The 27,474-nt window shown below is 38.4% G+C and overlaps 1 protein-coding gene across 1 annotated transcript in view; it reads left to right on the top strand.

Annotated features, from left to right (window-relative positions):
* Positions 1–649: 649 nt before the first annotated feature.
* The window catches only part of WDR37 (WD repeat domain 37), a gene marked incomplete at its 5' end in the record, with an annotated part of 37,382 nt that continues 10,557 nt past the window's right edge, over positions 650–27,474 (top strand). The window contains 10 exons of the mRNA XM_084280267.1: positions 650–787; positions 5,843–5,939; positions 8,608–8,703; positions 8,859–8,923; positions 13,103–13,238; positions 14,608–14,679; positions 16,749–16,793; positions 19,790–19,866; positions 21,189–21,426; positions 21,907–22,048. Coding sequence (XP_084136393.1) covers positions 650–787; positions 5,843–5,939; positions 8,608–8,703; positions 8,859–8,923; positions 13,103–13,238; positions 14,608–14,679; positions 16,749–16,793; positions 19,790–19,866; positions 21,189–21,426; positions 21,907–22,048 — 1,106 coding nt within the window. The remainder of the gene's footprint in view (positions 788–5,842; positions 5,940–8,607; positions 8,704–8,858; positions 8,924–13,102; positions 13,239–14,607; positions 14,680–16,748; positions 16,794–19,789; positions 19,867–21,188; positions 21,427–21,906; positions 22,049–27,474) is intronic.

Genomic DNA, 27,474 nt, shown 5'->3' with positions numbered 1-27,474 from the left:
CACTTGGTAAATCAGGTGCACTTTCACTCTTCTCATAAGTTCATGGGCACTTTTACTGTCCCAGAAAATTAAACTATGAGCTGTCAAAAATGGTGGAAAGCAGTTTTCTATCATTAAAATTAATTTCTGCCTATATGTAACCAAGCACACTATTAAATTTTGTATGCTAACACTTAACATTACATAATACATTTTTAACCTGGCAGTGTCCCTAAATTATCATGTCTGTTTGCTTTCATTTTCCAGCTGGGTTTTAATTTTGCATGCATTTCAGTGATATATAGTATGCACAATAGTTGTTTCTTGGAAGCATTTTGGGGCTAACTCTGCTAGTGCTCTCCAAAATGAGCAAGGTAGTGGAATTTATTTTCCTTTTGTGGAGGTTTGTTAGCTAATGAATAAGTGATGCAAAAGTGGTTCCATTTTATCCACGTATATGGTTTTAAACTTAATGTTGTTTGGAGAGTAGCTGTAAGTAATCTGGATCCTTTCTTCTTAATGAAACCCCAAATAACTCTGAAATTTATTAGAACTAAATATTTCTATTTTGAGATTAAAACTTTGATTAGTTTGGCAGAGCAATTTGTAATGTGTAATGCCTGTCCTTAGTTTATCATAGGAGCCCCTGTGAAGCTGTTTTTTTGAAGTAATGCCAATAGAAAGTGGAAGTTGTGCATCTGCTCGTCAAGCAAAGCAGAAACGTAAATCACACAGCCTTTCAATCCGAAGGACCAACAGTTCTGAGCAAGAACGGGCAGGACTGCAGAGAGACATGTTGGAAGGGCAGGTAAGATAATATGCTGCTGCTTGGGTAATATCCCAAACTTTATTATGAGGAGTGTTTTCTGCCTGAAGAAACTAAATAAACTTAAGTAATATGTCTGGTAAAGCTGCAGGAACAGGAGACTTGCTTGGAAGTGCTGACTGACTGACTGGGTACTGTTGATGTGGGGGTTGACAGTGTTTCAGGTTGCACTCAGACCTGTGGAGTTTTTAATAAGCTTTTGTGTATTCTTACATGAATGATAAAACCATGTAGAAATAGAAAGAAACAGCCCATGTATTTTGCTGTACCTCTCTCCTTCCCCAGCCCCTTGAAGATTGATTCTTGATTTTACAAGTTTGAATTTGCAGTAGCGGTAACCCAGGGATAGGAATAAATCAAAGCATTTATTGTTACACTCTGATTGGGAAGGTATTAGCGGGAATGCTGTTCTGCACTCCATTCCACAAAGCAAACAAATATTGTCTGCTTGATAGAGGTGTGAGCTAGCTTATGGGGTTTTTTTTTAATTATTTTTTACATTTAGCCAAAATGCAGATGTGCTCTTTTTCTATAAATTTTAAGGAAAGAGCAAAACCTTCTCAATTCTATCAGTCTGGGTAGTGAACACAAGCTGGAGCCACTTGGAGTGTCTCAACTAATATTGAGATTAACTGTAGGTAAGGCCTGTATAGGGACCGTTTGAAATAGTGCTGCTGAAGATAAGCAGAGATCAGTTTGAAAGCTATTTATTGGTTAATTGACTACTCAGTGTTAATGTGGTCCTGGCAAAGTTGATGCAAGACTTGATTTTTATCAGAGAGGTTTGAAGTTCTCACTGTGTTTGGCTATGAGAAACCTCACTTTCTAGACTCTGCAGAGAAAACCTTGTATTTCCTCAGTGTTGTGACATGTTTTGTAATTTTTAAAAGTAAAATCCGTTATTCAATAAATTACAGTGTTGGGCTCTGTTAGTTACCAGAAAGCTATGTTGTTGCTTCTAGTCACATAGAAGTTTGAGAATGTAAGTACTTGGGTAGCAAACTGTTCATGCATTTGGATTATTACAGCCTTATGTCAGGGAAGGAGTGAAGGGCCGCTGGGAGGTCAAGACCTTATTTGGGGGATGAGCTGCTGGAGAAGAGCTCTGTGGAGAAGGACCTGGGGGTCCTGGTTGATGACAGGTTGGCCATGAGCCAGCAGTGTGCCCTGGTGGCTAAGAGAGCCAATGGGATCCTGGGGTGCATCAGGAAGAGTGTGGCCAGCAGGTTGAAGGAGATGATCCTCCCCTTCTACTCTGCCCTGGTCAGGCCCCACCTGGAGTATTGTGTCCAGTTCTGGGCTCCCTGGTATAAAAAAGACAGGGATCTCCTGGAGAGAGTCCAGAGAAGGGCTACGAAGATGATTAAGGGCCTGCAGCATCTCCTCTATGAGGAAAGACTGAGTGAGCTGGGACTGTTCAGCCTAGAGAAAAGAAGACTAAGGGGGGACCTTATTAATATTTATACATGTCTTCAGTATGGGGTGCAGGGGGGAATGGCCAGCCCCTTTTCAGTGCTCTGTGGAGACAGGACAAGGGGCAATGGCTGCAAGTTGGAGCACAGGAAGTTCCACACCAACATGCGGAAGAACTTTTTCACAGTGAGGGTGACAGAGCCCTGGGACAGGCTGCCCAGGGAGGTGGTGGAGTCTCCTCTGGAGATATTCCAGCCCTGTCTGGACGCCTATCTGTGCAATATGAGCTGGGGAGCTGCTTTGACAGGGGGGTTGGACCCGATGATCTCTCGAGGTCCCTTCCAACCCCTATGATTCTATGATTCTATGACATGCTGTCATTTCTGTGTAGTAACCACAAATTTTTTAGCTGTTTTAGTATTTATCACACTCTGTGTGTGTATTATGCTGTAGTATGTAAATATTTTTGTGTTTTACATGTCACCTTATTTAATTTTGTCGACCTTTAACCTTGAACAGCCAGTGGCAGATTCTAGCAAGTAGGGAGTACTAATGCCCCTTCATAGTGGAACTGTAAACTACATGTGATCTAGATAAGTACTTTTGCACATAAACAGATAACATTATTACATGGTGCTTTAATAAGCTAATTTAAATAACATCAACTTTAAAGAGAGTAAAGGAAGTGGATGCATTTTACTATGCTGATTACTTCAGGACATGTTTAGATTTGCTTATGCATTCAGCCTCTGAGAAGTGGGTGTGAAACCTTTCCTACATCTCCTTTTCCATTTTGAAAGTTTTAGGATAACTTTGTTTCATACCCTTGCCATATGAAGGTATTGGGTAATTGAATTGAAAATAATTTCTCTAACTTCAGTTTCTCTTAATAGTGTTTCATTTGTGTAGTATTCTTGTTTAATCAATTATGCTTCAGGTTGGTTTCACATGACAGTTGACTGCATTAAAAATGTTCTGTCTCAAGGGTGAGGCAGGTGAAGATGCAGAAGGAATATCCTAGGGGGGATAAGAAGCTAGTACCACTTTCAGCACAGGCCTGTTCCAGCACAGTGCCACAGCTTAAAGTAGCTGTGAAACTCGTGTAAAACTGCATTATACCCAAAGCAGGTGTGCTCTGTGTCGTGGCTGTTAGTGGTTTCTTTCACTCTTCTCTTTAAAATTGATGTTCAGAAGTTACTTATAAAATCGGGATCATGATAGGCTTTCTAAGTGTTTCTGAAGAGAATCGTCTTGACTGTATGAACTGAAATGTGAATCTGGCTGTTCAGATGCTGACTTGGTGGAAGGCGCTTGCTGCCCTCTGATGGCTGGTATGCAAACGCTTCTTCCTCATTCAGCCAGTTTATAGGCACGGGACCAGTTTCTTTTGGCTTGGGTTTGCTGGAACACTTAAGAACAAAACAAGCTATAATTATCCTTAAACTTGCAATGAATAATGAAGTTCACTCGAATTAGGGTGGCGTCCTGTGCTATTTGTACTCGGATTCCAGTAGTGCTTCTTCTGTACTTCTAGACCTCAAATAGTGGTTTATGCTGTGGCTGTCAAATGATATAATTTTGCTTTGTTTAAAAAAGTAGATGTTGCTGGTAGGCACGTTCCCTATATATTTGACAGATGGACATGGATATCTTAATAACAAGGTATAAATGATACCATATAAATTTTACTTTGAAATTTGGTAACTTGTTTCCTTGCATAGATATTTCTTAGTTATTGAATAAAGCTGCATTTTTGTCAGGTTTGTCCAGTAATAAAATGTTGTCTTACTGAATTCTGAGAAGAGGAGTAAGATATGCTGCAAAGGAGTAGTCAAACTTTTTCCTTGTTCGGGTGAGGCTCAGTTAAGTGGAAACTTCTTTTTATAAAAAGTTTACAGCTGGCTACCTAGATAAATAAGTGTAGTAACTAACCTAAAGTTGGTTGGATTACTACACTTATTTATCTATGCATTCTTCTCAACAACTGAAGACTATAACAGGTTCAGTAGAATTTATTTATGTAGTGAACAAGGATGGTTCATCCTCTGATCCGTACTTCTAGTGGATGAATTGATTATAGTTATCAGACTGATTGCATTTTCTCCTTTCTAATTTGCCATTTTTAGTAGCATGTTGTGCTTTAAATTTTAAGGTTCTCAGTGTAGTGCAGTCAGTTGTCTTCTGCTTTACCCACTGTCTGCTTAACAGTGTTTGATAACAGAATCATTGATACAGTGAGGACCTTGACTTACAACAGAAATCAGTACTTGTCTTTGATATGGTATGCATTTCTTCAGGGAAAATATAGTGCTGTTTTCTGTTTTATAGGCAAGCAAATAAAATGTAAATTACTTGCCAACAAAAACTTTTGGTCAAGCAGTGTATTGAGCTCAGAGCAAACCCTTTGTTAGTAGCTTTTTACATACTTGTTTTTGTGCCTCAGAATTGGTATGTTGATTACAGAATCATTAACGTTGGAAAAGACCCCTAAAGGTCATGAAGTCCAACTGTCAACTCAATACCACCAGGCCCACTAAATCATGTCCCAAGTGCCACATCTACTTTTTTATTACCACATCCAGTATGATGACTCCACTGCTTCCCTGGGCAGCCTATTCCAGTGCTTGACCACTCTTTCAGTAGAGAAATTCTCTCTAATATCCAATCTAAACCTCCTCTTATGCTCTAAGAAAAAAAATAATCATCCCTTCTCTGTGAATTTGCATCACTTTCTATGAAGGGGATATGCTTGGATAATATCTGGGGAGAGAAGGATTATTGTCCTGGTTGTGGCCAGGCCAGAGTTACTGTCCCCAAGCAGCCAGCCCAGGTGAGCTGAGTCAGCCCGGGCTGTTTCCACAGCACCTGACATCACTCTCCCATAACAGAGGCTGTTTGAGGAGGGATGCTCCTGGTGCTTCCAGGTCAGTATGAGTGTGGCCAGGGTGTTGGGTGGTCCTTGTGTCCATAGTCTGGTCTGTAAGGTGCTCCTGTGTTTTCACCCAGTGTGAGTGTAATTGGCTGTTATTGTTCCCCTTTCATGGTGCTTTTGTCAGTAAACTGTCCTTATCCCAACCCACAGAGGCTCTGTCTGTTTCTCCACTGCTTGGGGCTGAACCACCAGAATTATAAATTGCAGATTTCTTCACACTTAGTTGTCGCTAGTGACAAAAGTAGGTACATGTTAAAAACTTAGTTTGACTGAAGCTTTGGTAATAAGGTGCTTTGTGATGACAACTTCTTAACCTAATGTATAGTCAACTTCTGAATTGCTTTGTCAACCAAAGGTATTCTTTCTTTTTGAACTGGAAGCACCTTGACATTATATTATAACTTTCCCCACATTTTTTCTTTAATGTATCTTGGTTTTATAATTTCTCTCTAGGAAAATAAAAAAACCCTGAACCCACAGGTGATTTGAATTCTGTCTCTTGAAAGAGAAAGCAAATTTCAGTGATGTGTGGAGTCATTTGTTCTGTGTTTTACACTAGTAGTAATAATTTCCATCCTTGCTGGGAGACAGCAAGCTATTCAAATCTGGTTAAGATTGAAGTGTAACTATGTTTAAAAAAAAATAATTATATATATAAAGAAAAATATAACCCCCAGTATTTTGCCTTCTAGGATTCTAAACTACCATCTTCTGTCCGGAATACACTCCTGGAACTTTTTGGACAAATAGAACGGGAGTTTGAAAATCTGTATATTGAAAATTTGGAATGTGAGTATCTTCCCCCCTTCCTTCAGTAACTTATGAATTGTTTGGATTTAGGATATAGTAGCACTAATTGAGATGCTTACCTTAGATACTGTAGTGTGATTACTGTGGCTTTTCTGTGAGGAGTTAAGAAGTGGTTTGAACTTGTAGCCAAAGATGGGGTTTGTACCTTTCCAGAAAAATCACTTTCTTAGCTTTTTGACACAAGTAGTGAGAGCTGATGTGTGTTATCCTCCTTGGCTCTTAGGCAAAGTGAAGTGACTGCCTCCCTGTCACTGTAGGCTCTGGTATACATACCATGTAGATCTGACAGTTACACTGTTCAGCCATTGAGGTTTGTGGATTTGGTATGTGTTTCCAGGCTTAATTTCAATGGTGTAGTGTTAGTAAATAAAATTGGAAAAGTGTCTTGAAAAAGTATAAAATGTGGTGGTTTTGATCATACTTTTTAGTACATTGCACAACCAGCACCTGCAACTGTTCAGGACTTTTGAAGTCAAACACTTAGATAAAAAGTCCAGTTGTATCTGCAAAATATGTTATTTGTTCAATGACAGTGCAGTTGTATGCTGATGTAATCCAAGTGATCCGCAGTGATGTAAGAGGATCCAATGTAACTCAGGCAGTCAGTCATACAGCAAAGCTCTGTTCAATTTTTCTTGCTGGGTTTTGGAAGCTGTGTTGCGTGGCTTGAGTTCTGAATTGTGGAATCTGTCTGGTTTGGCTCAGACTCAAAAGTTTTTTCCACATCTAATCTGTTCTCACAGTTAAACCAAACACTCATGTGAAAAAAAACTAAACAATCAACCAAAACCCAAAAAAAAACCAACCTAAAGAAACAACAAGAGCAACCTACCACACTGAAAAACCAAACTTCCTCCAAAAAAGCCAACGACACACAAACTCCCATGTTTTTGCGTGCCTTTTGAAAATGTGCTGGCTTTTTATTCTCTTAAAGCATGAGATATCTTGGTTTAAAGCTTTCATCAGCACTCCACACAGGGTTTTTTTTAGTGACAAATCACGCAACTGAGTTCTCAGCCTCCTGTGGAAAACTTGGCTGGTAGCAAGAAAAATAGGAAGTTTCCCCTACTGCCCCAAACTTCAAAAAAGTTACCAGAAAAAACAAGCAGTGAATTTGCCTGCGCCCTTCAGAGTGTGATTATTTCCCTTCCATTCCATTCCTGTTTCTTCTCTATCTTTTTTCTTCACCTCACAATTCTAATTCCCTCCTGCCCTTTATGCTTTCTTCTACTTCCATAACAGTTTCAAAATTTTTCTCTTCCGATGCTTGGTCTGTTTGTTTGGGGCTTTTTTTGGTCTTGGACCAATTCCTATGTTAGAGTACATAGAGAATCTCAGGGCTTTCCTCCCTACCTTTTTAATACCTTTCCTTTCCCTTATTGCAACTTATTTCTAGTTTCTTCCTTTTCTTATTCCTTCCAGGCTTAAATCTTAATACTCTCAATCAATTCTTGTATCTGCCTGGCTTGTGTATTTCAGTCATCTGTTACTACAATCCTGTCTTCTTATTTACTTCTCTTTCATATTGTCTGTGTTTTATGAAAGTTTATGTGATTGGGAACACAGAGAATTTTGCATTGTTCATTTCAAGCACTTGGAAATAGTATGGAAGTGTAAACTGGCTTTTTTAGAGCTTAAAACAGACTTGAGTGAATTTCTCAGAAATGACAAGAATTGTACTACTGCTGGGTCACCTCCCACATTTCAAAGCATGGGAGTGAATGACTTTCTTTAAAAAAAAAAAAAAAACAAACCTCCTAAGAATTTATGGGAAGACAGGTCTAGACTTATTCTCAACAGTGAAAGACTGCTTAGTTCAAGCCTCTCAATAAGATTTCACTGGAGAAGATCACTTAAGACTCTCAGCCCAGATTTTGAGGGGAAAAAAGCCAACTGTAAGCCACTGAAAATGTTCATTATAAAATGAAATTGAGCAACTTTAAACCAGCCCAGCCACTGGAAATCGTTTATGAGTACCTGATTTGTTTGTGCTATGCCATCACATTGTCTTGTGTTGAAATGCCACTGGTGAGAAGTAGAATTAACAACAGAAAAGCATTTCCTTATTACAAATGCGCATTTTGTTTTGATCGTATTTAGTGCTTCTAAGATACTTGACTGTAAAAATGTAGAATGACATACATTTTTTTATGTATTTCAAATTATAAAAATAGACTACTTCTTTGCTGTACTACCTTTCTTACTCAACACTAACAGTAGACGTGTTCAGGGGAAAACACTTTTTTGATTAATAAAAACTTTGTCAGGAAATGGTATACTAATTCTGTGTCTAAAATTCTTATGATGCTGCAAGCTTTGTCTTCTGTTGGATTTAATTCAATACAGATGTGACATGTATTTCACAGAAGCTGGTTTGTTAATCATTAGCACACTTATTAGAAATAAATGCTAATAGTAGTTAGAAACCACTAATACTTTCCTTGGAATTTGGGTCAAGGCTGATCTCTGGAGAACTTAGCATTAGTCTTAGTTTATGCCTTGGTGTTATCTGCTTTTATAAACTCACAGTTGGCCTCTTCTCTTGTCCTTAGCATAAAATAGACTACTTAGTAAACATAACAATTCTTACATGGTGTGTTAATGAAGTCCAAGTTTTTGTATTAACGTAAATTTTTGTTAATGTCAGTACGTAGAGAGATTGATACGCTGAATGAGCGTTTAGCAGCTGAAGGACAGACAATTGATGGAGCTGAACTGAGCAAAGGGCAACTGAAAACAAAAGGTAAGAGAACCACAAAGAATCATAAACTACTATTTTTTAATTTACTTTGTGTACTTTGCTGGCCAAAACTTAAGACTTAATGAGGGAAACTTGTACCGGTTATTGATAAGCTAATGCTGTATTTGAAATACCTTCCTTTGAATTTGTCTCAACAGCCAGTCATAGTACCAGTCAGCTTTCTCAGAAATTAAAGACAACTTACAAGGCATCTACTAGCAAGGTATGAGACAAATTTAAACCTCTACTCGTCATTATGTATTAACATGTCTGTCTTTAAGTTGTAAATTGTGTTTTCTTTAAGTTGAGTACTTCGAGTAAACCTCCCTCTTGAGGAACAGTATCTTTATCTTTGATTCATCAGTCCCCCATTACTTCAAACACACTTTATGACATTTTTACAATAATTACCTTTTATAAGAATCAATGTTTGAGGGGAGAGAGTGTATGTGCACACGTGTGTATGTGGGATGCTCTTGTAAAGAGAACTAAACAAATAATCAAGTTTTGTGAGGCAAATAGAGACCTTAGCAGGTAGTGAATTTCTGAATAAAGATTTGGGTATTGCAGTTGAAATGGGGATTTAAGGAGGCAGCTGTATGTGTACACACATTTGCAAGCCTTGCAAATTAGTAGCTAGTCCTTTTTTTTGCCAGGCACAGTTACCCTTTCTGATGTCTTTCATCACATGAAATCTGGTTTTCCTCACATACTTTTGTTTTCCTCTTTTTTTTTTTTTCTTCTCTCGTCTTTTCAGCTTTTGAGAGGCTTTTCTTGCTGCTCTTTTTGCCTTATCTCAGGGCATTTATCAAGTGTCATTTCATGATAGATTATTAAGGGTAAATGAAATGTGAGGAAACCACATGTAGGATCTGTTATGTGACCAACTGTGTAAAAAGCTCTGTGCTGACCTATTGCAGGCTAGTATGTAGTTACGGAATGATGGTAGGTGTCTTGTAAATACCTTCTGCTAAGTAAGAGCAAAGTTGGAGAGTAAGGGTATAGTAGTGTGGTACAGTAGATTTAAGTAACTGTTTTATTTGGTTGCCTTTTTATATTTCTCAAATTTTCTATCTATCTGAGATACAGAGGTGCCTCTCCTTTTTCTTAGACTTGATGACATGAGCTCTTTGATGAGGCCACTTAAATAAGGACAACATGATATTGATAGGGTCAATATAGTATTAGTACATCTACTAGGTACTTAGGAATCAGCACTTTTTTTGGTGTAGTGTTGGAATTTGTTTGGGGTTTTTTGATTGTTTGTTTAAGGCTGGTGTTAAACACTGGTCACCTTTTACTTGCTCGCAGTGTAGTGCGCTTATTCTTTCCCAGCAAGGCAGGCAGATCTCACAACTTCAGCATGGGGTTGGAGACTCCTGGGTAACTGCTTTGCTTCACCCTGTTCTGATATGCATACACAGCAAAGTAGTCATGAGTAGTGGAACATGAAGACTTTAATATCTCATTGTAGGCATTGTACATATCTATTATATAAATAGATAATCAACAGATGCTTGAATATGCTGATATATTTATTTCAACATCTTTGAATTAGTTTACTGGAGGTGGAGAGGACAGCTGAGAGTAATTATAAAGCTGAGAAACATGCTAAGACCAAGCAATATCTACACTTTCTTGGAGAAAGTGGGAAAGTGCTGAGGTAAACATGCTTAATTCAAGTCCTTCGTGGAAAATTCACATATGTGGGTACTTTTAATCCCTTAGATGAGCTACGATCTCTAATATTAAGTTGGTAAAAGTCATATCAGGAAAGGATGCTTTTAGCAGCAGGGGTTATCCACCAGTGCCCAAATCCTGAAAAGACAGTGTACCTTTTGTACTTGGTACTTAAAAAATAATTTTTCAGATATGTTAATAGACAAGCTCCTGTAATTTAACTGTGGTTGCTTGTAGATGCAGGAATCGCTATGTGAAATTCATGTTGTGATGTTAACTAGATGTTATTGCTGATGCTGACAATCCTAGATTCTGACAGCTGCTAGGACGTCAAGAAAACATTAACGGTTTATGCAGAATCCTAAAATAAACTGAAATAACTTGCTCCATCATAAACTAAATTCCAGGATCTCTGATTCTTTTGGATCAGGAAAAGGACTCTTAAAGGAAGGTATTTTTTCACCCAATAGTTGAAGGGCATACAACTTTTTTTGAAGATGTAGTTTTTGACCTCACTGCCTAATGTTATTCTACAGAAAATCCCATCATCACTCACAGTGTAATGCTGCTGGACTGGTCCTCAGTTCACCAAGCTTTAACTCTTACTTCTAACATGACCTGTTACAGAATGTTTCAATTTATTTTTTTTTTTTTCAATCCAATTCTTTCAGTTCATGTTCAGTTTTCAGTTGTTTACCTGCTCAACACTTATTTCCTTATTAACAAATCTCTGTATGGAAGGAAGTGTACAAAGCTAAGGCTTTAAGGTAGAGGTTGGACAAAGCTGAAGCACACTCAAGATATTTCTGGTTTTATATGATAAATAACTTCAGCAGATCTCAGATTAAGAGTTTACTGCAACACAGAGGACTTTTTTAGCAAGTTGCATGTTCTATAAGAATTTCCTTTCCTCTTTTGTTTATGTATGGTTAAGGAACCAAGTAGTAAACTAGGCAGTATCATTTATCCATTTACTGGTGTGTGAAGTGAGGTACAGCAAAAAAGAAAGAAGAAAAAAAAATTGTAGAAAAAGTGTGCATTAAATATCTATGCCTGGATATTTAGTGTTAGTGTTCTTGAACTCTTCCACATGTTCATTCAGCACTGTTAATACTCCAGGAGTATTTTACAGCCTTTCCATTAAATGATCTACGAACCCACTGTCTGGTTTTGGAAAACCTGTATTTGTTGATGAGTAGGTTGTAGTTTCTCCTAGAAAGCTTTTGCATAAGGACTTGACTCAACATTAGAAAGTCAGAATGCAGGCACAGCTTGAGTGTGGGGTTGAGAGTTGGAAAATTTCAGGTTTGGAGTTTGAGCTGAGCACTATGCTAGTCCTTCACTGAATTCTGCTCTTACTCTTCTCAAACATGACTCCATTTAGTTTGAGGACTATATTCCATTCAAGGCCCATGAAATTCTGTAGTGTGGTTGAACTAAGAATCTTTATCACTAATCCATTTTCGTTTCAATGCACCCTTAATGATTGTTCCTCCTTCTGCTGTGAAAATGAAATGCATACTAGCTGTTAATTTGGAATTCAAACAGGGCATTATAATTTCATCATTGGAAAGTTGACATGCTCAGGATTTGGAATGCTCTTGCAGATATTTAACTTTGAAAAACCTTTATGGAAGTAATTTGCTTTAATGAGATACTTAAGAACTTCTTCTTTGATACCAAAAACTAATGGGATTTTAACCTTAGTCTATTGTATGTCACATGGAGACTTAATTTTCTAGCTTTTTTTAAGACATAGATAAGTCTTAATTTGATTAGTGTTGAAGTACTTAGAGGTTTTGACTTGATAGATCTCTGCCCATAACTGCACACGGAGGAAAACACAGATGGAAGTGGCCTTTCTGGTTAGTTTTAACAAGGCTTTTCAGATAGTCTTTCTCAAAGAGCAGCTAGGAGCTTCAAGACTTGTGGGGTAAAAATAGAGGACTTTTCAGACTGGCTTTGCTTTTTGAAGTCATCTTTTACCATTCTTGATTTCAGTTGTTTGTGAAAGTGTTCCAGCAAGACAAACAATTTTTATCTTCTCTATTTTTCCCTAAAAGCATTGACTTTGAGGGAATGTGCTTATTAAATGTTTAGATGAGTTTGACATGAAGGTTTTTTGGGGTTGTTTTTTTGGTTTTTTTTTTTTTTAAAAAAAGCTTTGTTACACAAACTGGCATATGCTCTCAGGGTGATGTTTGATTTGATTAGCTTTGTGCAGTTTTGAAGAAAAACAGCATTGAGTGTTTTAAATGGGAATATTTCTGGATTTTGAGAATAATATTAATATGTTTTTTCAAAGACTTAACTTAAACATGATTCATGCCATCCAGAGTAATCAGAAGTACTTGTTTGGGAATAGGCAGGGAAAGTTTTTGGGGGCTTGTTTGCTTTCAATTTTAAACTTACACCTGAACTAAATTGGAAGTGCATGCTGCATTTGTACAGCTCATTAATCTGATGAGATTGCGTTATTGTAGTACAGAATACTTTTCTCTTGCATTCTTTGAGAAGAGTGGTGTTATTAAAAAAGAAAAAACAAATCAAGAGGTATGTTTGCATCCAAAACTCACTCTCCTGACATCAAATGTCAAGAATTTGACAATAACAAACTGTCAGAATGCTGAAGAGTTGTTATGAAAAAGTTAGTACTTATTTGTATTTGTAAGAGAATCTTGGATCTGTGTGGAAAAAATATGTTGTCTTTCTGCTATTTCAGATTGTATCCAGTTTTAAAACTACAACATCAAGGGCCATCTGTCAACTGGTAAAGGAATACATTGGCCACAGGGATGGTATCTGGGATGTCAGTGTTGCGAAAACTCAACCAGTGGTGTTGGGAACTGCATCTGCTGGTAAAATCTTGTGTTGCTTGAATCTTTAGAAAGTTCTGGTTTAGTCCCTAAGGTAGAGCAAACATAAATCAAAAGCAGATGGGGGTACTTAGCTCCATACTGAAAGAGTCAATTTAAAGTTCAGCAGCTGAAAAATTCTTAAATTGTAATTTTCTTGAAATGCATTTAACCTTTAGAAGGTTTGGGCATCCTTGTTGACCTTTTTATGTGCCAGATAACCATGCAGGTCACAGTCTACTTAGGGTCAGGTCTATCCTGGCAGATAGTGTAACTGGGAGGCTTGGGGAGCTGTTTGCCTGGAGAGGTGTCTTGCACAGAATACTGTACTCTGTATACAAGAGCTCCCTGCACATTTTCTATTGTAGTGTTGTTCAGCCTTTGTTTTGTAGCAATGGTAGGTTTAGTCATAATTTGCATATTCTTGTATTCTTAAATTTATCTGGCTTTTGCCTAATGACCTAGGGTCGATTAAAAATCTTAATTTGCACATCTTGACGTAATTTACTAGATCCTTTACTCTCTGTTTAAGAGGGCACAGGTACTAGTGGGTAAGTCACTAAATCTACTGTGATCCAAAAATCAGTCTCAAGTCTTGTATGGATTTGGAAAATTATTAGGGAAATAAACTGTAGCCAGTTATAGTTGGTCACTTTGAAGTGACAGTCATTTGAAACTAGAACAGAATCTGAAGACACTTACTGGACAAAAATATTATAGACAGAAACCTCTGCTTCAGAAACTGAACTGTTACTGGTTTTATGTGTCCACTGAGAGGCATGTCTCTTTGTGTGGGACATCTTGTCCTGATTTAACTTGGAAACAGCCGTTCTCCAATTCAGCATTAAGATTCTTCCCACATTACAAATACTTCTGTTACTTAATTATTTTGGGGTGCAGCAGGGTAAAAGATGGGCATTGGGAATGATTTCCTTTTTAATGAAGTTTTTGTAGGGCTTTGTAGTGACCTGTATGCATTTAGGACTACTATGCAGGAAGAAATTTGTGCATAGAACTCTTGCAGTGGCTCCTGACACTTTCACCACTGAATGCTTTCTGTGTTCTTTCAGAGTCTCATGATAAGCAGTTGGAGCATTATACCCAAGTATATAACTGAGTGAGAAAAAATACCAAACATAGAATTTGCCTTTTGATATTTACTGCAGGTTAACCTGATTGGGGCAGTGCTGTCACTATTCTTTGAAAAATGTGTATTAAGTTATGATAGGAAGCTTTTATATATAAGGTAATAATCAAGAGGAGTTGGTCTTTTCTATATTTGAAGCTCTACATTGGAAGATAGCCTTTTGAATTGGTTAAAATGAAAACTATATATATGTAACTATTTACAGCTATTTTTAAATCTCTGTAGATCATACTGCTTTGCTGTGGAGCATAGAAACAGGGAAGTGCCTTGTCAAGTATGTAGGACATGTTGGATCAGGTAAGATAAGGGTGTGTGTGAAAACGAAGTGGCATGTGTCTGGGAGGGGTAAATGTGTCTTGGACAGCTACAGAAATGTTTATTGTGATTTCACTTGCAGGTTTGCCAACACCATTAACGAGTGAATTGTGAAGTTTCCCATTAATCTTAATAGAGAGAATGTTTTGTACTAGGACTCCTTAGAGGGGCCTACTAAGGCAGTTTTGTAAATGCTAAATGAACAAACAAGTCCCTATGAAGAAATTTATGGGCACAGTTAGGTCACTCAGAAGTTAAATGTCGGAGTTCATTCAGGTCTCGTGTATGCAGAACAAGAGAAGCTTATATAATCAGAAATGTTTTGCAGGATCTGTGTTACATCTGGGATACAAGATGCAGTTTCTGGGTGACCATCTATTTATGCTTCTCTGTTTAATACGTGATCCTGTATGCAATTTGTTGCATAGTGTTAAAATCTTGAAGACAGTTAATTCAATAGAAGCATTTGTCTTCCTCTATAACGGTATGAATATTTGAGAAGCAGTCTTTTTAAACCCTTCCTTGGGTGGAGAGGTGCAATGCAGAAAGTGCTTTTGAAGTTAATCTTCCTTTTTGGTGTCCAGTTTGACAAGCATCTGATTAGCCCCCTTCTGTCTCATAAGAGGTTACGATATAGGGCTCTGTACACCAAAGGTAAAGAGGGTTTTCCATTGCTTTAACATGCTGCTGAGAGTTTAGCACTTTGAGTGATCATACCCTGGACTGTAATCATCCACTTAGAAAACGAGGAATGCAGTTACTGACCTGGTGTGTTTGGTTAAGTAACTCAGCACATCGCATGAACTTAGTGGCAAAGTGATAAATAGAATTAAGTTCTCAAGAGAGTGATCAGCTGCTTCAACCATGCTACTTTTTTTCCTGCTATATGTCTTCTAGCTTCTACAGCACAAAATATACTAATAGATGCATAGAAACAACAGGGAATACTGCATTTGTCCAGATAACTCAGGCTGCTTGCTGCATGAAGAAGGGTACCTTTGGTCTCCAGAAAGTCACATTTAAAAACTTGCATTTTCATGCTGATAGGGTTGGTTTAATTGCTATTTAGATAACCATGAAAAGAATAAAAGCTCTAACCTGTATTCTAACACTTACATGTAAACCAAATAAAAAGAAGAGTAAAATTTATATAAAACTTATAATTCAGATACATTTTCATAATTTTATATTAATGTAATTTTAACTTAGTAGAACTTTTGTTTATGTTGGTCCATTTCAAATCAGCTGTCAGAGGTGTCGGGTCCCAGCAGCTCGTGGACTATTGTGTTAGTTCAGTGTGAGCAATTTAAGGATTATCTCTATAGACTCATCACATCACACTCTCCTGACTACATAAGCATCTTATTTTACTTGTATGATAGATGGAAATTATTTCTAAGTTCTTTCTAGAAAAACTGTTGAAGAGAAAGTTTTGGACTTTGCAAATGAAGGTACTTAGTAATGAAAAGTAATTGAACGTTATTCACTGAAAGAAAAAATGAGCAGCTTTGTAGGCTGATAGAATTCTTGCAGAACTATTTTAAAACAGTGCTGGTTTGATTACATATGGTTGCAGGACTGAAATTGATTTGTATTATTTGCATTAGGTTTTGGGTATTCTTGCAGTCTTAAGCAAGAATCGGAAAGTTGATGGTCATGTATAGTAAGTTCTCATTGTTTTAGAAATACTGAAGAATATTTATGTTCTCTTAATGAAAAACCAGAGCATTACCTCCTGTCAGTTTATACGTCATTACTTGAATGTGGTTTGTTTTTCCTCTGTAATATCAAGTGCTTGTACTAGATTCAGGAAATAACATGCTAGAAAACACGTCTTGTATACTCAAGTACAGCTGCTTGTCTTGATACTACATAGGTTTATGTACTCAAAATGTCATTGTGCTTTATCTCACTTAAGAGATTTCTATACTATAAAAAATTACTTTAAACATAAGATTTCTTGATTTTTTTAATGCTTTTAATGGTAAGATATTGTGAAATAAATAATTATTTTAGCATACTAGCTTAAACCTTTACTTTGTTTTACACAGTAAATTCCATAAAGTTTCATCCAACTGAACAAGTGGCTCTTACAGGTATGTAAAGTTTTTTCTTATGCTGAGTGTATCAGTCATGATAGAAAAATGTGTCATTCACTAGCATCTTCTTGGTGGCAGCCCCTCTTCCTACTGCTTTGTCAGTATCCTTGTTGATTGAATTAGTTTTGTATTTTTAACAAATCAGAACTATATCTTCCCATCTGTTTGTCGTATCATTGTCATATGTGCTTAACTGCTCCAAAACACGCATCAGATGAATGTTTGTAAATCCATGGGACTGATGGGATTAATCCCAGAGTACTGAAGGAGCTAGTGGATGTTATGGCAGGACCCCTTTTGATCATCTACCAAAAGTCTTGAGGGTTTGGGGAGGCCCCTGCTTGACTGGGAAGCTAGCAACATTATTCTACAAGAAGGGTGTGAGGGAAGACCCAGGGAACTACAGACCTGTTAGTCTAACGTCATTCCTGGAAAAAGTAAACAGAATATTATATTGGGTACTGTTGAAAGGCATTTAAAGAATAATGCAATCAGGCACAATCAACTTGGGTTGGCAAAGGGAGAGTGCTGTTTAACTGACTTGATAACCTTCTATGATAAGGTCACCCACTTAGTGGATGAAAGGAAGGTGGTGGATATAATTTTCCTGGATTTTAATAAGGCCTTTGATACCATCTCAGCATTCTTTTGGATGGGTTCACAGTGCACTGGGTGGAGGACTGGCTGCAGGGCAGAGCTCGAAGGGTTGTGGTGAATGGGGCTACATCTGGCTGGCAGCCAGTCAGCACTGGTGTTGCTCAGGGTTCAATTTTAGGGTTAGTCCTGTTCAATATATTTATCAACAATTTGGATGCAGAAGATGAATGCACCAAACAGGAGGGTGCTGTTGACTCTTCTATGGGAAAGGAGGCCTTGCAGAGGGACAAATTGGAGCACTGGACTATGGGATGAAATTTAACAAGTCATATTTCTGCACCTAGGATGGAGTAATGCCAAGCACGAGTATAAACTGGGAGAGGAGTGGCTGGAGAGCAGCCCTGGAGAAAGGGATCTGGGGGTGCTGGTTGGCAGCAGACTCAGTATGAGCCAGCAGTGTGCCCTGGCAGCTCAGAGGGCAAACTGCATCCTGGAATATGTCAAACGTAGCATCACCAGCTGGTTGAATGAGGTGATTATCCCACTGTATTCAGCATTGATGCAGCCTCACTTTGTGAGTACTGTGTGCAGGGCTGGGTGCCATGATTCCAAAAGTATGTGAAAGCCCTTGAATGTGTCCAGAGGAGGGCAACAAAGCTAGTGAGAGGGCTAGAAGGCATGTCCTGTGAGGAGCAGCTGAGAACTTCAGGCTTCTGTAGTTGCAGAAGAGGTTGAGGGGCAGCCTTATTGCTGTCTACAGCTTCCTGAGGAGGGGAAATAGAGAGTGAGGTGGAAGGCTGGTTGGCAATGTCCCAAGCCTGTTGGTGTTTAAGAGGCATTTGGAAAATATCTTTAATAGCATGCCTTAACTTGCAAAGCCCTGAAGTGGTCAGGGAGTTGGACTAGATGATTGCTGTAGGTCCTTTCCAACTGAAATAGTTTATTCTATTGTAACCCTTTTGAAATACGTGATGTTACCAGAAGAAAAGAATATTGTTATATTGAATGTGCAGAAAAAACAGCTTGCAATATGACTGTTAGCATAAAGGTGTTTTCAAGACTGAGAATAGCATCAGTGCAGCTTCAGGTTTGAAAACTGTCTAATGTGGTTAATACTGTGGTTCATATGGTACAGCAATTAGGGCACTAGCTTTGGGATTAGAGAGGTCTGGATTCAATTTGCTGCTATTAGATAAGTCATTGTAAAATGAGGATAGTTATTACGGAGGTTAGAAATTAAACTACTGCTGCTTTCTACATCTACAATGATGGCTTTAAAGGAAGGTAGTAGATTGCCTTCTGTCTAGGCTAATAATGATTTAAGTTTGGCTATTTTTGATTTTTCTGGTTTCTTATGACTCTAGTCATTGTTTCAGTACCATGGACATTGTTGCTATATATACTGACTTATAAAAAGCACAAAACAATGAAACAAACAAGTCTGCCCAAAGGCTAGATTTTTGTTATATTATTTTTTCAGATAAATAGTTCTGCAAAGTATTTACATTGAAAGTTTTCAGTGGACTTGTTCTTCTGTGCCACTTGTTTGATTTAGAACTGATTAAAATAAAAATCTTCCTTCCTTATACAGAATACTGACACCAGAAATAATACAAGGTTTACCTTTCTTCTAGTCTTTTTATTGGGTCTGTTAAATGAGATATTTTTCCTATTGCTTTCATGTACATTGCACTTGCCAGATCTATGCATACTCTTAAACAGTTTCTCTTTTCAATCTAGAACTCTCAACACTAACCCTGGGTGTTACAGCATGTTTGTTCTGTCCATAGTGAGGAGAATCTCAAGTTTCTCTTGAGTTAATAATGGATAAGTCTATTTCAAAACCAAATGAACCTATAAATCAGATGGTATCTACTGAGCTGTAAACTGATGCTAGTGAAGCTGAGTTTCTTGCAGGCTGAAGCAGAGAGGCTTCACACTTGCTTTCTTGGGGTTCTCATAAAAAACACAGTAAAAACATTTAATGGAAGAAATCACTGAATGAAGAGGAACTCCAGTGTTTTAAGAAGTAGTAAATGAGGGATGATACCTGTTGATGTACCAAATGCTTTCTTCAAATGTTACATATTAGAACAGCAGTGATAATCATGTTCTGATGGGTAGTAATTAAGTGGATGTTTTCATTGTAGGTATGATTAATTTGGTAGCTCCTTATACTTTACATAATGAGTTGTGTTCTTAAAAGTATTGAAGCCAGGAGACTAACTGTTAATGTTGACACTTGCTTCCCAAAAAGTTTCTTATACTATCTGTTAGGAAAAGATGCGACTTGAACAGTATCAGCAAATGTAATGTTAAAGCTAGTTTTTTATTGTCCTTGGACATGCTGTTGTTTGGTGACTTTTTTTTTTTCTTGCCCCTCTTCCTCTCTGCAGCATCTGGAGACCAAACAGCTCACATCTGGAGGTACATAGTGCAGTTGCCTACCCCTCAGCCAACTGCAGACTGCAATGTAAGCAATCGACTTCCTGCAACCAAGCTAATTGCACAGGAATTTCATCAGATCCAGGGTTTATGATACGTCTGAATGACATGATTTCAGGATTGCAAAAGGAGGGACTTTAAGGTTTTAGTTTAACAGGTGTATTTCAGCTTTTCTTTCCAAAAAAAAAAAAAAGGACTTACTTTATGCTTTCAAAAATCTATGGTACAGAATAGCATATGCAGCTGCAAGTATGTTAATTGACTTTTTGCTCAAGGTAATAAAACATGTAAAGGAATGAACTGTCAAGTACACATTTTTGTAATACTTCAAATAATAAATAATAATGAAGTTATTTTTAAACAACTTAAATTTTTAGCTTAACTTACTGAGGCACCTGTGTTAGCTATAGGTGCTATGAATTGAAAGCTGATGGTAAAGACTTGTATTTTTTGTGTTTATTTAATTGCATATTTAAATTTGATTTCAAATTGACCCTTGCCAGCACTTATCACAGTATCTGGCATTGTTGTGCCCAGGCTTCAGTTAGCTAGTATTTACAGTAGACTGTCAAATGCTGTATCTGACTTAAAAGCACCTGTATTAAATTGTGAAGACATAGTTTATAGCAGGAGCTTCTCAGTAAGCTGAGTGGGGGCAAGAGATGGCTGTACAATGTGAGATAGATTTCTGAATGGCAAATGTTTGAATCAGTTTATTTGATTTGCCACTTCCATTTTGAAAGAGCAGTACAAATGTTATCTTTTCACATCCAGATACCACGAATGAAAAGCATATTTGTCTTACTTAAGTAAATAAGGTTGAGAGATCGATGCTTCCTGGTTAGCAAAAGGATCTTTTGCATCCAGTTTACATCAGCGCTGCATGATGACAGCGTATCGACCAGCAGACAGATATTGATGTCACAATTTTGCTTCTAATGGATAAAAATATGTTGCCTTCCCAAAAGATTAAAACAGTCACTGTCCTGTTAGATGCTTCCTACTCTTAAAAATTTAAAGGAAAAAAAAATCCCTTGATACAAGTGCTGCTGTGAAACTCAGTGTAAGGGGAATATAAAAGACTTTACCACGTAGTATCGGGGGCAGATGTTCAGAGCTAAACAGTTCAGCAGAGAATTTAAAATGAAGTAGTTACTAAAACTGCATTTAACTCACTGGTATTATTCCTTCAGCTATGTTTTTGATAGTCAATTCCTGAATAGACTAGATTCTACAGACACAAGTTATCCATATTCACATGAAAGGGGACTGGGAGGCACTTACACTGTAAAACATACATGTGAGACATTCCTTCCCACTTCTAAATCTTTTTTCTCTTGCATCGTATAGCAAGTGTCTGGAGAGGATGAAGTTGAGTTCTCAGATAAAGATGAACCTGATGGAGACGGAGATGGTTCTAGTGATTGTCCCACAGTCAGAGCCCCATTAACTTCCCTCAAAAGCCACCAAGGAGTGGTCATAGCAGCTGACTGGCTTGTTGGGGGGAAGCAAGCTGTGACAGCGTCATGGGATCGGACAGCAAATCTGTATGATGTAGAGACTTCTGAACTTGTCCATTCTCTTACAGGTATTGCAAAAAGATAAATTGGTGGTTTATTTTCATATGGGGGATTATTTGTAGATACCGAAACACTGGGAAAAGTTGTTTCTCTGGGGTACTATTTGAGTATGTACAAGACTTTGAGCTGGTGATCGTTATTCCAAAATTTCAACTTTGTTAATCCCCTGATAAATTTGTGTTCTTTTAAGCTTGTGGTATATCCTATGAAACAGTTGTTCTTTAAATCCTTTTGCTGTGTTCACGGCATGTTAATGAGCAATAACTTGTCACTACTTCATAATCACGTCAAGTGAGTAGTGCAGTATTTTGCTTTTATATATACTTCAAACTTTTACAGCAGCAGTACTGTTAGAGTTCAGAGTAATTACTCAACTTCTTTCACTTTTTGGGGAAAAAAGAAAAAAATGTCCACGTTTCATTCCAAGTGTATGTGGAAATGAAAAGCCTTGTTTTCATTGCCTAACGTGTTCTCATCTGCGATTGTAGGGCATGACCAAGAGCTAACACACTGTTGTACGCATCCCACCCAACGTCTCGTGGTGACATCATCACGCGATACAACCTTCCGTCTGTGGGATTTCAGAGATCCTTCTATCCATTCTGTGAATGTCTTTCAGGGCCACACAGAGTAAGTGATAGTTCCTTTGCAGGTTTTAACAAGTTCCACAAGTATGAATGTATTCAGTTGCTAATCTGAACAAAACTGTTCCTGTGCTCTTTTTGAGGTGCTAAGTTCATTCCCCTGTTTTATGAGACTGATTTTCACAGAAACCCCTAACTGTCCTCCTTCAAATGTAACACAGCAATACTTAATTTCCAAAACAGCAGCCAGGGCTCTTGGTGTGGTATTGCTTATATGGTAAGTCTAGATAACACTCCTTACAATTAAAGGTAATTTAAGGTATGAGGGTTGGTTTTGGTCTGAGTTTTAGGGGTATCACTGTAATGCAGTTGATGAAGCACAGCGGTTGACCTCTGTTTGTCATGATCATGTGAAATAAAGGTTACTTCTTTGGAACCTGGGCGGATGTGAAGTAGGAGTAATTTTTTACTTTTTCAGATAAAGCTTCTAATTTTTAGATAAAGTAAGAAATTAAAGTAAGGGAACTCACTTATTGCCATGTTCTGTCAAAACAGTTGAATATGGGCAAATGTGGCCATAAGAATCTGTGCTACAGTGTTGACTGACTGTTGTGTTTATCAGAGCTTTGGTATGTGGAGAGGGCAGGAGCAACTTTGAAGTACTTTACCAAGGAAGCAAACTTTGTTTTTTTTAAAAAAGATTTTGGAATGTTTGAACTTGACCAGTTCAGAAACAAATTTCACCTCCCATCTTCAGCATAAAAGATGATTGTTAGTCCTAGCTCAAAACAAAAACCACAAATACTTATTCATACTTCTAGTTTTTGTTAATTCAAATGTGTAGTTTGCATTATGACTTTCAGTATCCACTTTCTTGTTCTCCTAGCTCTTGGCTAAGCTAATAGTTTAACTAAAACTTCTTTAAACCCCACTGCCCTCAGCCTGGTAACTTATTTCAGTACATGACAGTCATCCCATGTAAGTGGACATCATCTTCTGATAGAAGAGTAAGCTGAATGTTATGTTCTGCATCCTAGAATTGTTTCACACCATCACTGTTTGTACTCTTCTATCACTTCTTCTAGAATGACTTGCAAAAGTTGGGAACTTTTGTGTCCGTTGGTGCCTCCATTTTTTTTCTGACCTTATTAATCGCTCTGACATGTCTTCAGAGAAAGGAACGTGATTGACATTTGTGTTCTTCTGTATCCATACTGAGACCAAATGATGTTGATCAGGGTGATGCTAAACAATGTAAAAGGCATTTGCTGGTGTTTTGGCATCTATCACTGACACCTGTAAACTATCAGGGAGTTTGTTTTTCATGAATGGAATAGACATTGAGCTGCTTCTTTGCTTACTTTTATTACAGCTTTTAATTGTCTTCTGATTTGTGTTATCTGTTGTGTTGTCTGTCTCCATTTGGCTACTTGAATGTGTGGGTTTTTAGTGTTGACACAGGCTTTTTCACCAAATACACTAACTTTCCAAGTCTCAAAGCTGGCATTACCAGTTAATGGCTACGGTTGTTCAGCTGTTTTGCTTTAGAGATGTTCTCTTAAGGAAGATGAGTATTTGGCTGAGGAACACAGGCAGAGCGGAGATGAGAGTTTGGTATTTTTCAGTCAAGACCTACTTGGAGGGATTTCACAATTTTTTACAACTACTCTCAAATCAACACTACGACGATCTTCTCACGTCAGGCAGCATAGAAGAAACTTTCATCTGTTAACTAGAAAATCCATACACACAAAGCATTTTCCAAGTGCCTAATTGAATAATTTTCCAAGTTTTTAATGTTTTGATAGGCTCTTGGAATCAGTTCTGCAAATAGCAGGTTAGGGTCATTAACACTGATGATTTAATGTCCTCACTCGGAAGCTGTAACAGCCTCCTGCTGAGGAGTACCTGATGAATAGCTGTCTAGAGCTCAGAAAGCTACTTGTTTTCCCTGCGTGTTTCATCAGGTCAACTCCTAATGTGTTAGAGCAATATAATTAGCTGCAGGTGCCTCAGTCGCGAGGCCAACGTACGAGTTTATTGTGTTGCAGCCCAGAAATCTTACACCATCCCCACGGCCGCCTTGCAGGGCATCCGAACCGGCACCCACTCCTGGCAGTGCGAGGCGCACAGCTGCACTCGCGTTCCCTTGCGCCCTGTTTCACTCGCTTCTCCCTGGAACGCTGTAACCCGCCGGGCCGGGGCTGAGCTCGGGCGGGGCCGGCCGAACGCTCCCTCTCCCGTTGCCGCTCCCGGCCTGACGCAGCTTCGCCGCCGAGCGTCGCCCGCGCGCCGGCAGGTGGCAGCACCGCGCCGCCGGCTGCGCCGAGCCCGGCGGAGGGAGGAGGGGCTGGGGGCGCCCGCGGCTGAAGGCGGGGAGCACACGCACGGGCTGCTGCCGCCCCTTGGCGCTCGGCATCCGGCCTGGCAGCACTGCCGCCTGGAGCAGTTTTGGGAACGTAGAGGAGAGAGGATCGGGGCTTTAAACCTGCCCGCGAATGCAGGGTGGTTGTTCCCTGCAGTGTGTGGCTTTGCGTTCTGAACGCATCCGTGGATAGTGGGATTTCCGCTTCCTTTCCAGCAACAGTAATGAGTTACACATAAGATTTTGTCAAAATGGCACATTATCTCCCCCCCAAAAAAATAACAGGATGATGCTGATGTATTCTATGACCTACTCTGCAGCTCTGGCAGGGGTGAGCTAGGTGATGTTTCGAGGTCCCTTCAAACCCTGGCCATTCTGTGATTCTGTGTGTTGAAAGGTGAAGGTGTGCTGTTGTATGCAGAGCGTGGCTTTAGAAAGGGTCTGATGTTATTGGAAATGGAAAGCAGTTGCTGGGCATTACCTTGTACTATGAAATGATATTCTGTCAAAATAGGTGTATACATACTAGCTGTGAGAAGTCATTGGTATTTTAGGTGGGCTGAGAAATCATGTTTCTGTGGCTTCAGCCTCTAGCTGCTGGGATTTTATCTCACAGAGCTTTGTTTCCTACGTTAATAACTTACTAAGCAGTGATAAAAGTTTTCTATCTTCTCTACAAGTTAACAGTTGTCTTTTTCCAAGTTACCTATTTTGTCTCAAAGCGTGTTTTCCAATATACTGTGACATTTATATATCCAAAGACCAAGTTTATTACGCTGATAGCCAAGTGCAGGCTTGAAGTATTGAATCTTCAGTATGTTCAGGACTTTTTGGAAGTTGCATCTTCCTAGGGAAGTTTCCAAATCTGTAAACATTGCTTGTTTATAGTGGTCTTATAAATGACTGTTTAAGTTCAGTACATGACTTACTTGCTCATGCACTGCTTCCATAGCGATAACAATATTTTGCCACATTCATTTTAGGTTTACCATGCTCCCAGTTCATCTCACTTATTTTCTACTGATTAAAAAATAATGAAATGATGTGGAGGCAATACCAATTTTTGCTTAAATATGTATCTTCAATATTGTCTAATTTTTGTGCACATCAATAGGAATTTGTATTACGAGTGCTGTTAAACCTCATGCACATCCCCTGAGAAGTTAAACAGAGCCCTGGGAAAAGGTTACATTTTATATTATCATCCAGACACTTGTTGCGTGTTAATTAATTTGACTTCCTGAGTTAAATTCTCCAAAAATTATACTGGGGTCTCAAATTCCAACACCTTTTTTCTGGAGATACTTCTTTAAGATACATGTTTGATAACTTGTAGTGCCGGTTGTTCTTCTCTTGAGAAATTATTGAATTTAGAGGTTATTGATTTGAATTCTTCAAGTTGATCTAAGGTAATGCTCAGAAGAGTAAAATGCTTCTGACATCTAAATGACAATTTTCTTTCTAGCTTCACTTCTGCTTTTGTTTGCTGACCCCTGCACAGCTGTGTCTTACTGGGGCTCTGAAGGCTGTTCTTTTTCAACCTGGTGACCTGGTTGAACAACTCTGGTGTTGACATTCCATTGTATACGTGCTTGATTAGTTTTCCAGCCTGTTCAATACTCTGCATGTGTTGAAGTCTACCTTAATGTGTGGAGCCTCTAACATGTTCACGTTAGAAATCTTTACCATTTGCAATTTTAAAAAAGAAAATCTTTCTGCAGGTCCAGTTAACTACCTTACAGGCTTTGTATATTTGTTCTGAAATTCAGTAACAGTGGAAATGAACGAATACCCCATTAGCAACAGGTTACTTCCTAGCTTGGGTATTCATATACATCTTTTAAATTAAACAATGCTTTTACTTTATGTTTATAGTATGTTGATGCTTATGTGTGGCTGAAAAATTAATTGGTAAATAATAAACTTTGTTCAGTGATGGTCAGAAGTACACAGTGGTTGGGTACCTATCTTTTGAAATGCTTGAATGAAATGTGCTGGGCTTCCAAGTATGGACTTGCAAATACCACCCTTCAAAAAGCAAAGTGTCTTCAGAACCAGCTTTGGGTTGGTGAATACCCTTTGTTAATGCTTCTTCATTGTTCAGTGTGTAGTTATGCATCAACTTGTTGTGGCAATTAAACACATTTTGGACTTCAAAAGAAAAATAAAATTTTCAGCAGCTACTTTTGACCTGGCCAGAAAAAATGGCAAGGTTTTTGGTTTTATGGCTTCTCAGATTTACTGATCTTTGTAGCTAGATTCAGCCAGTGTATCAAACATGAATGTACGTTAGGAGGGGAATTTATATCTTTGTGTTACTCCCTGGCAAACTGGGAGACAAAATTGCTGAAACTGTATCTTATTCTGATGGAGGGATGAAAAAGGTGGTTTACACCACTTTCATGTTCTTCCTCCTTTTGCTCTGGTTCTGTGGCTGTAGGATATCAGAAGGGAACGTTCCGGTTCGTTCACTGTCTGTATGTCTCTGGATGTGCAGCTGGATTGAGAACTTTGACACTAGAGAACTGCAAATGTATCTTGATTCTTCAGCTTTTATTCTTCCAAGTCCTACACTTGCTGGGAAATCTGAATTTAAAAAAACCCCATAAAATACTTAAGCAGCAGATCTTTAGGATGCTGGGCTGGATTCTGACATTTAGTGAATAGGGAATTAATGTCACAATAGTGTTCTGTATCAAGAGACTAATAACTGTTTTAGTTTTGTGAACACTCAAGTTTGCCAAGCACAGCTAGCTTTCCCAAATTCTTCATTCTGCAAGATTTAATTCTCATCCCCTGGTCTTGTTCTTGAAAGACCAAGTGATGGCAGGGGGGAATGACAGCTCTTCAGGTGCTAGTGTCATTAGCCACCCCTGTTGGAAAATAGTACTAGGGATATCTAGACTGGGACTATGAGATTGTTGTTAGACATTCCGATTCAGCCATGTCTTCTTGGTAAAGCTGAAGTGTATCTGGATGTAGTTCTAAAACTGCAAGTTTTGCATCTCTGACCAAGCATTGTGCTAGGAAAGGGAGTCCTTCTTGCCAAATAAAATGTCACAAGTTGGGATGCTGTCAGTGGTGGTTGACCAGTTTAAAGCATCTGT

The sequence above is a fragment of the Gallinula chloropus genome (genome assembly GCF_964237585.1).
Source record: "Gallinula chloropus genome assembly, chromosome: 2".
NCBI lineage: Eukaryota > Metazoa > Chordata > Aves > Gruiformes > Rallidae > Gallinula > Gallinula chloropus.
The sequence above is the reverse complement of the archived record's forward strand: the minus strand, read 5'-3'. Positions and strand labels throughout refer to the sequence as shown.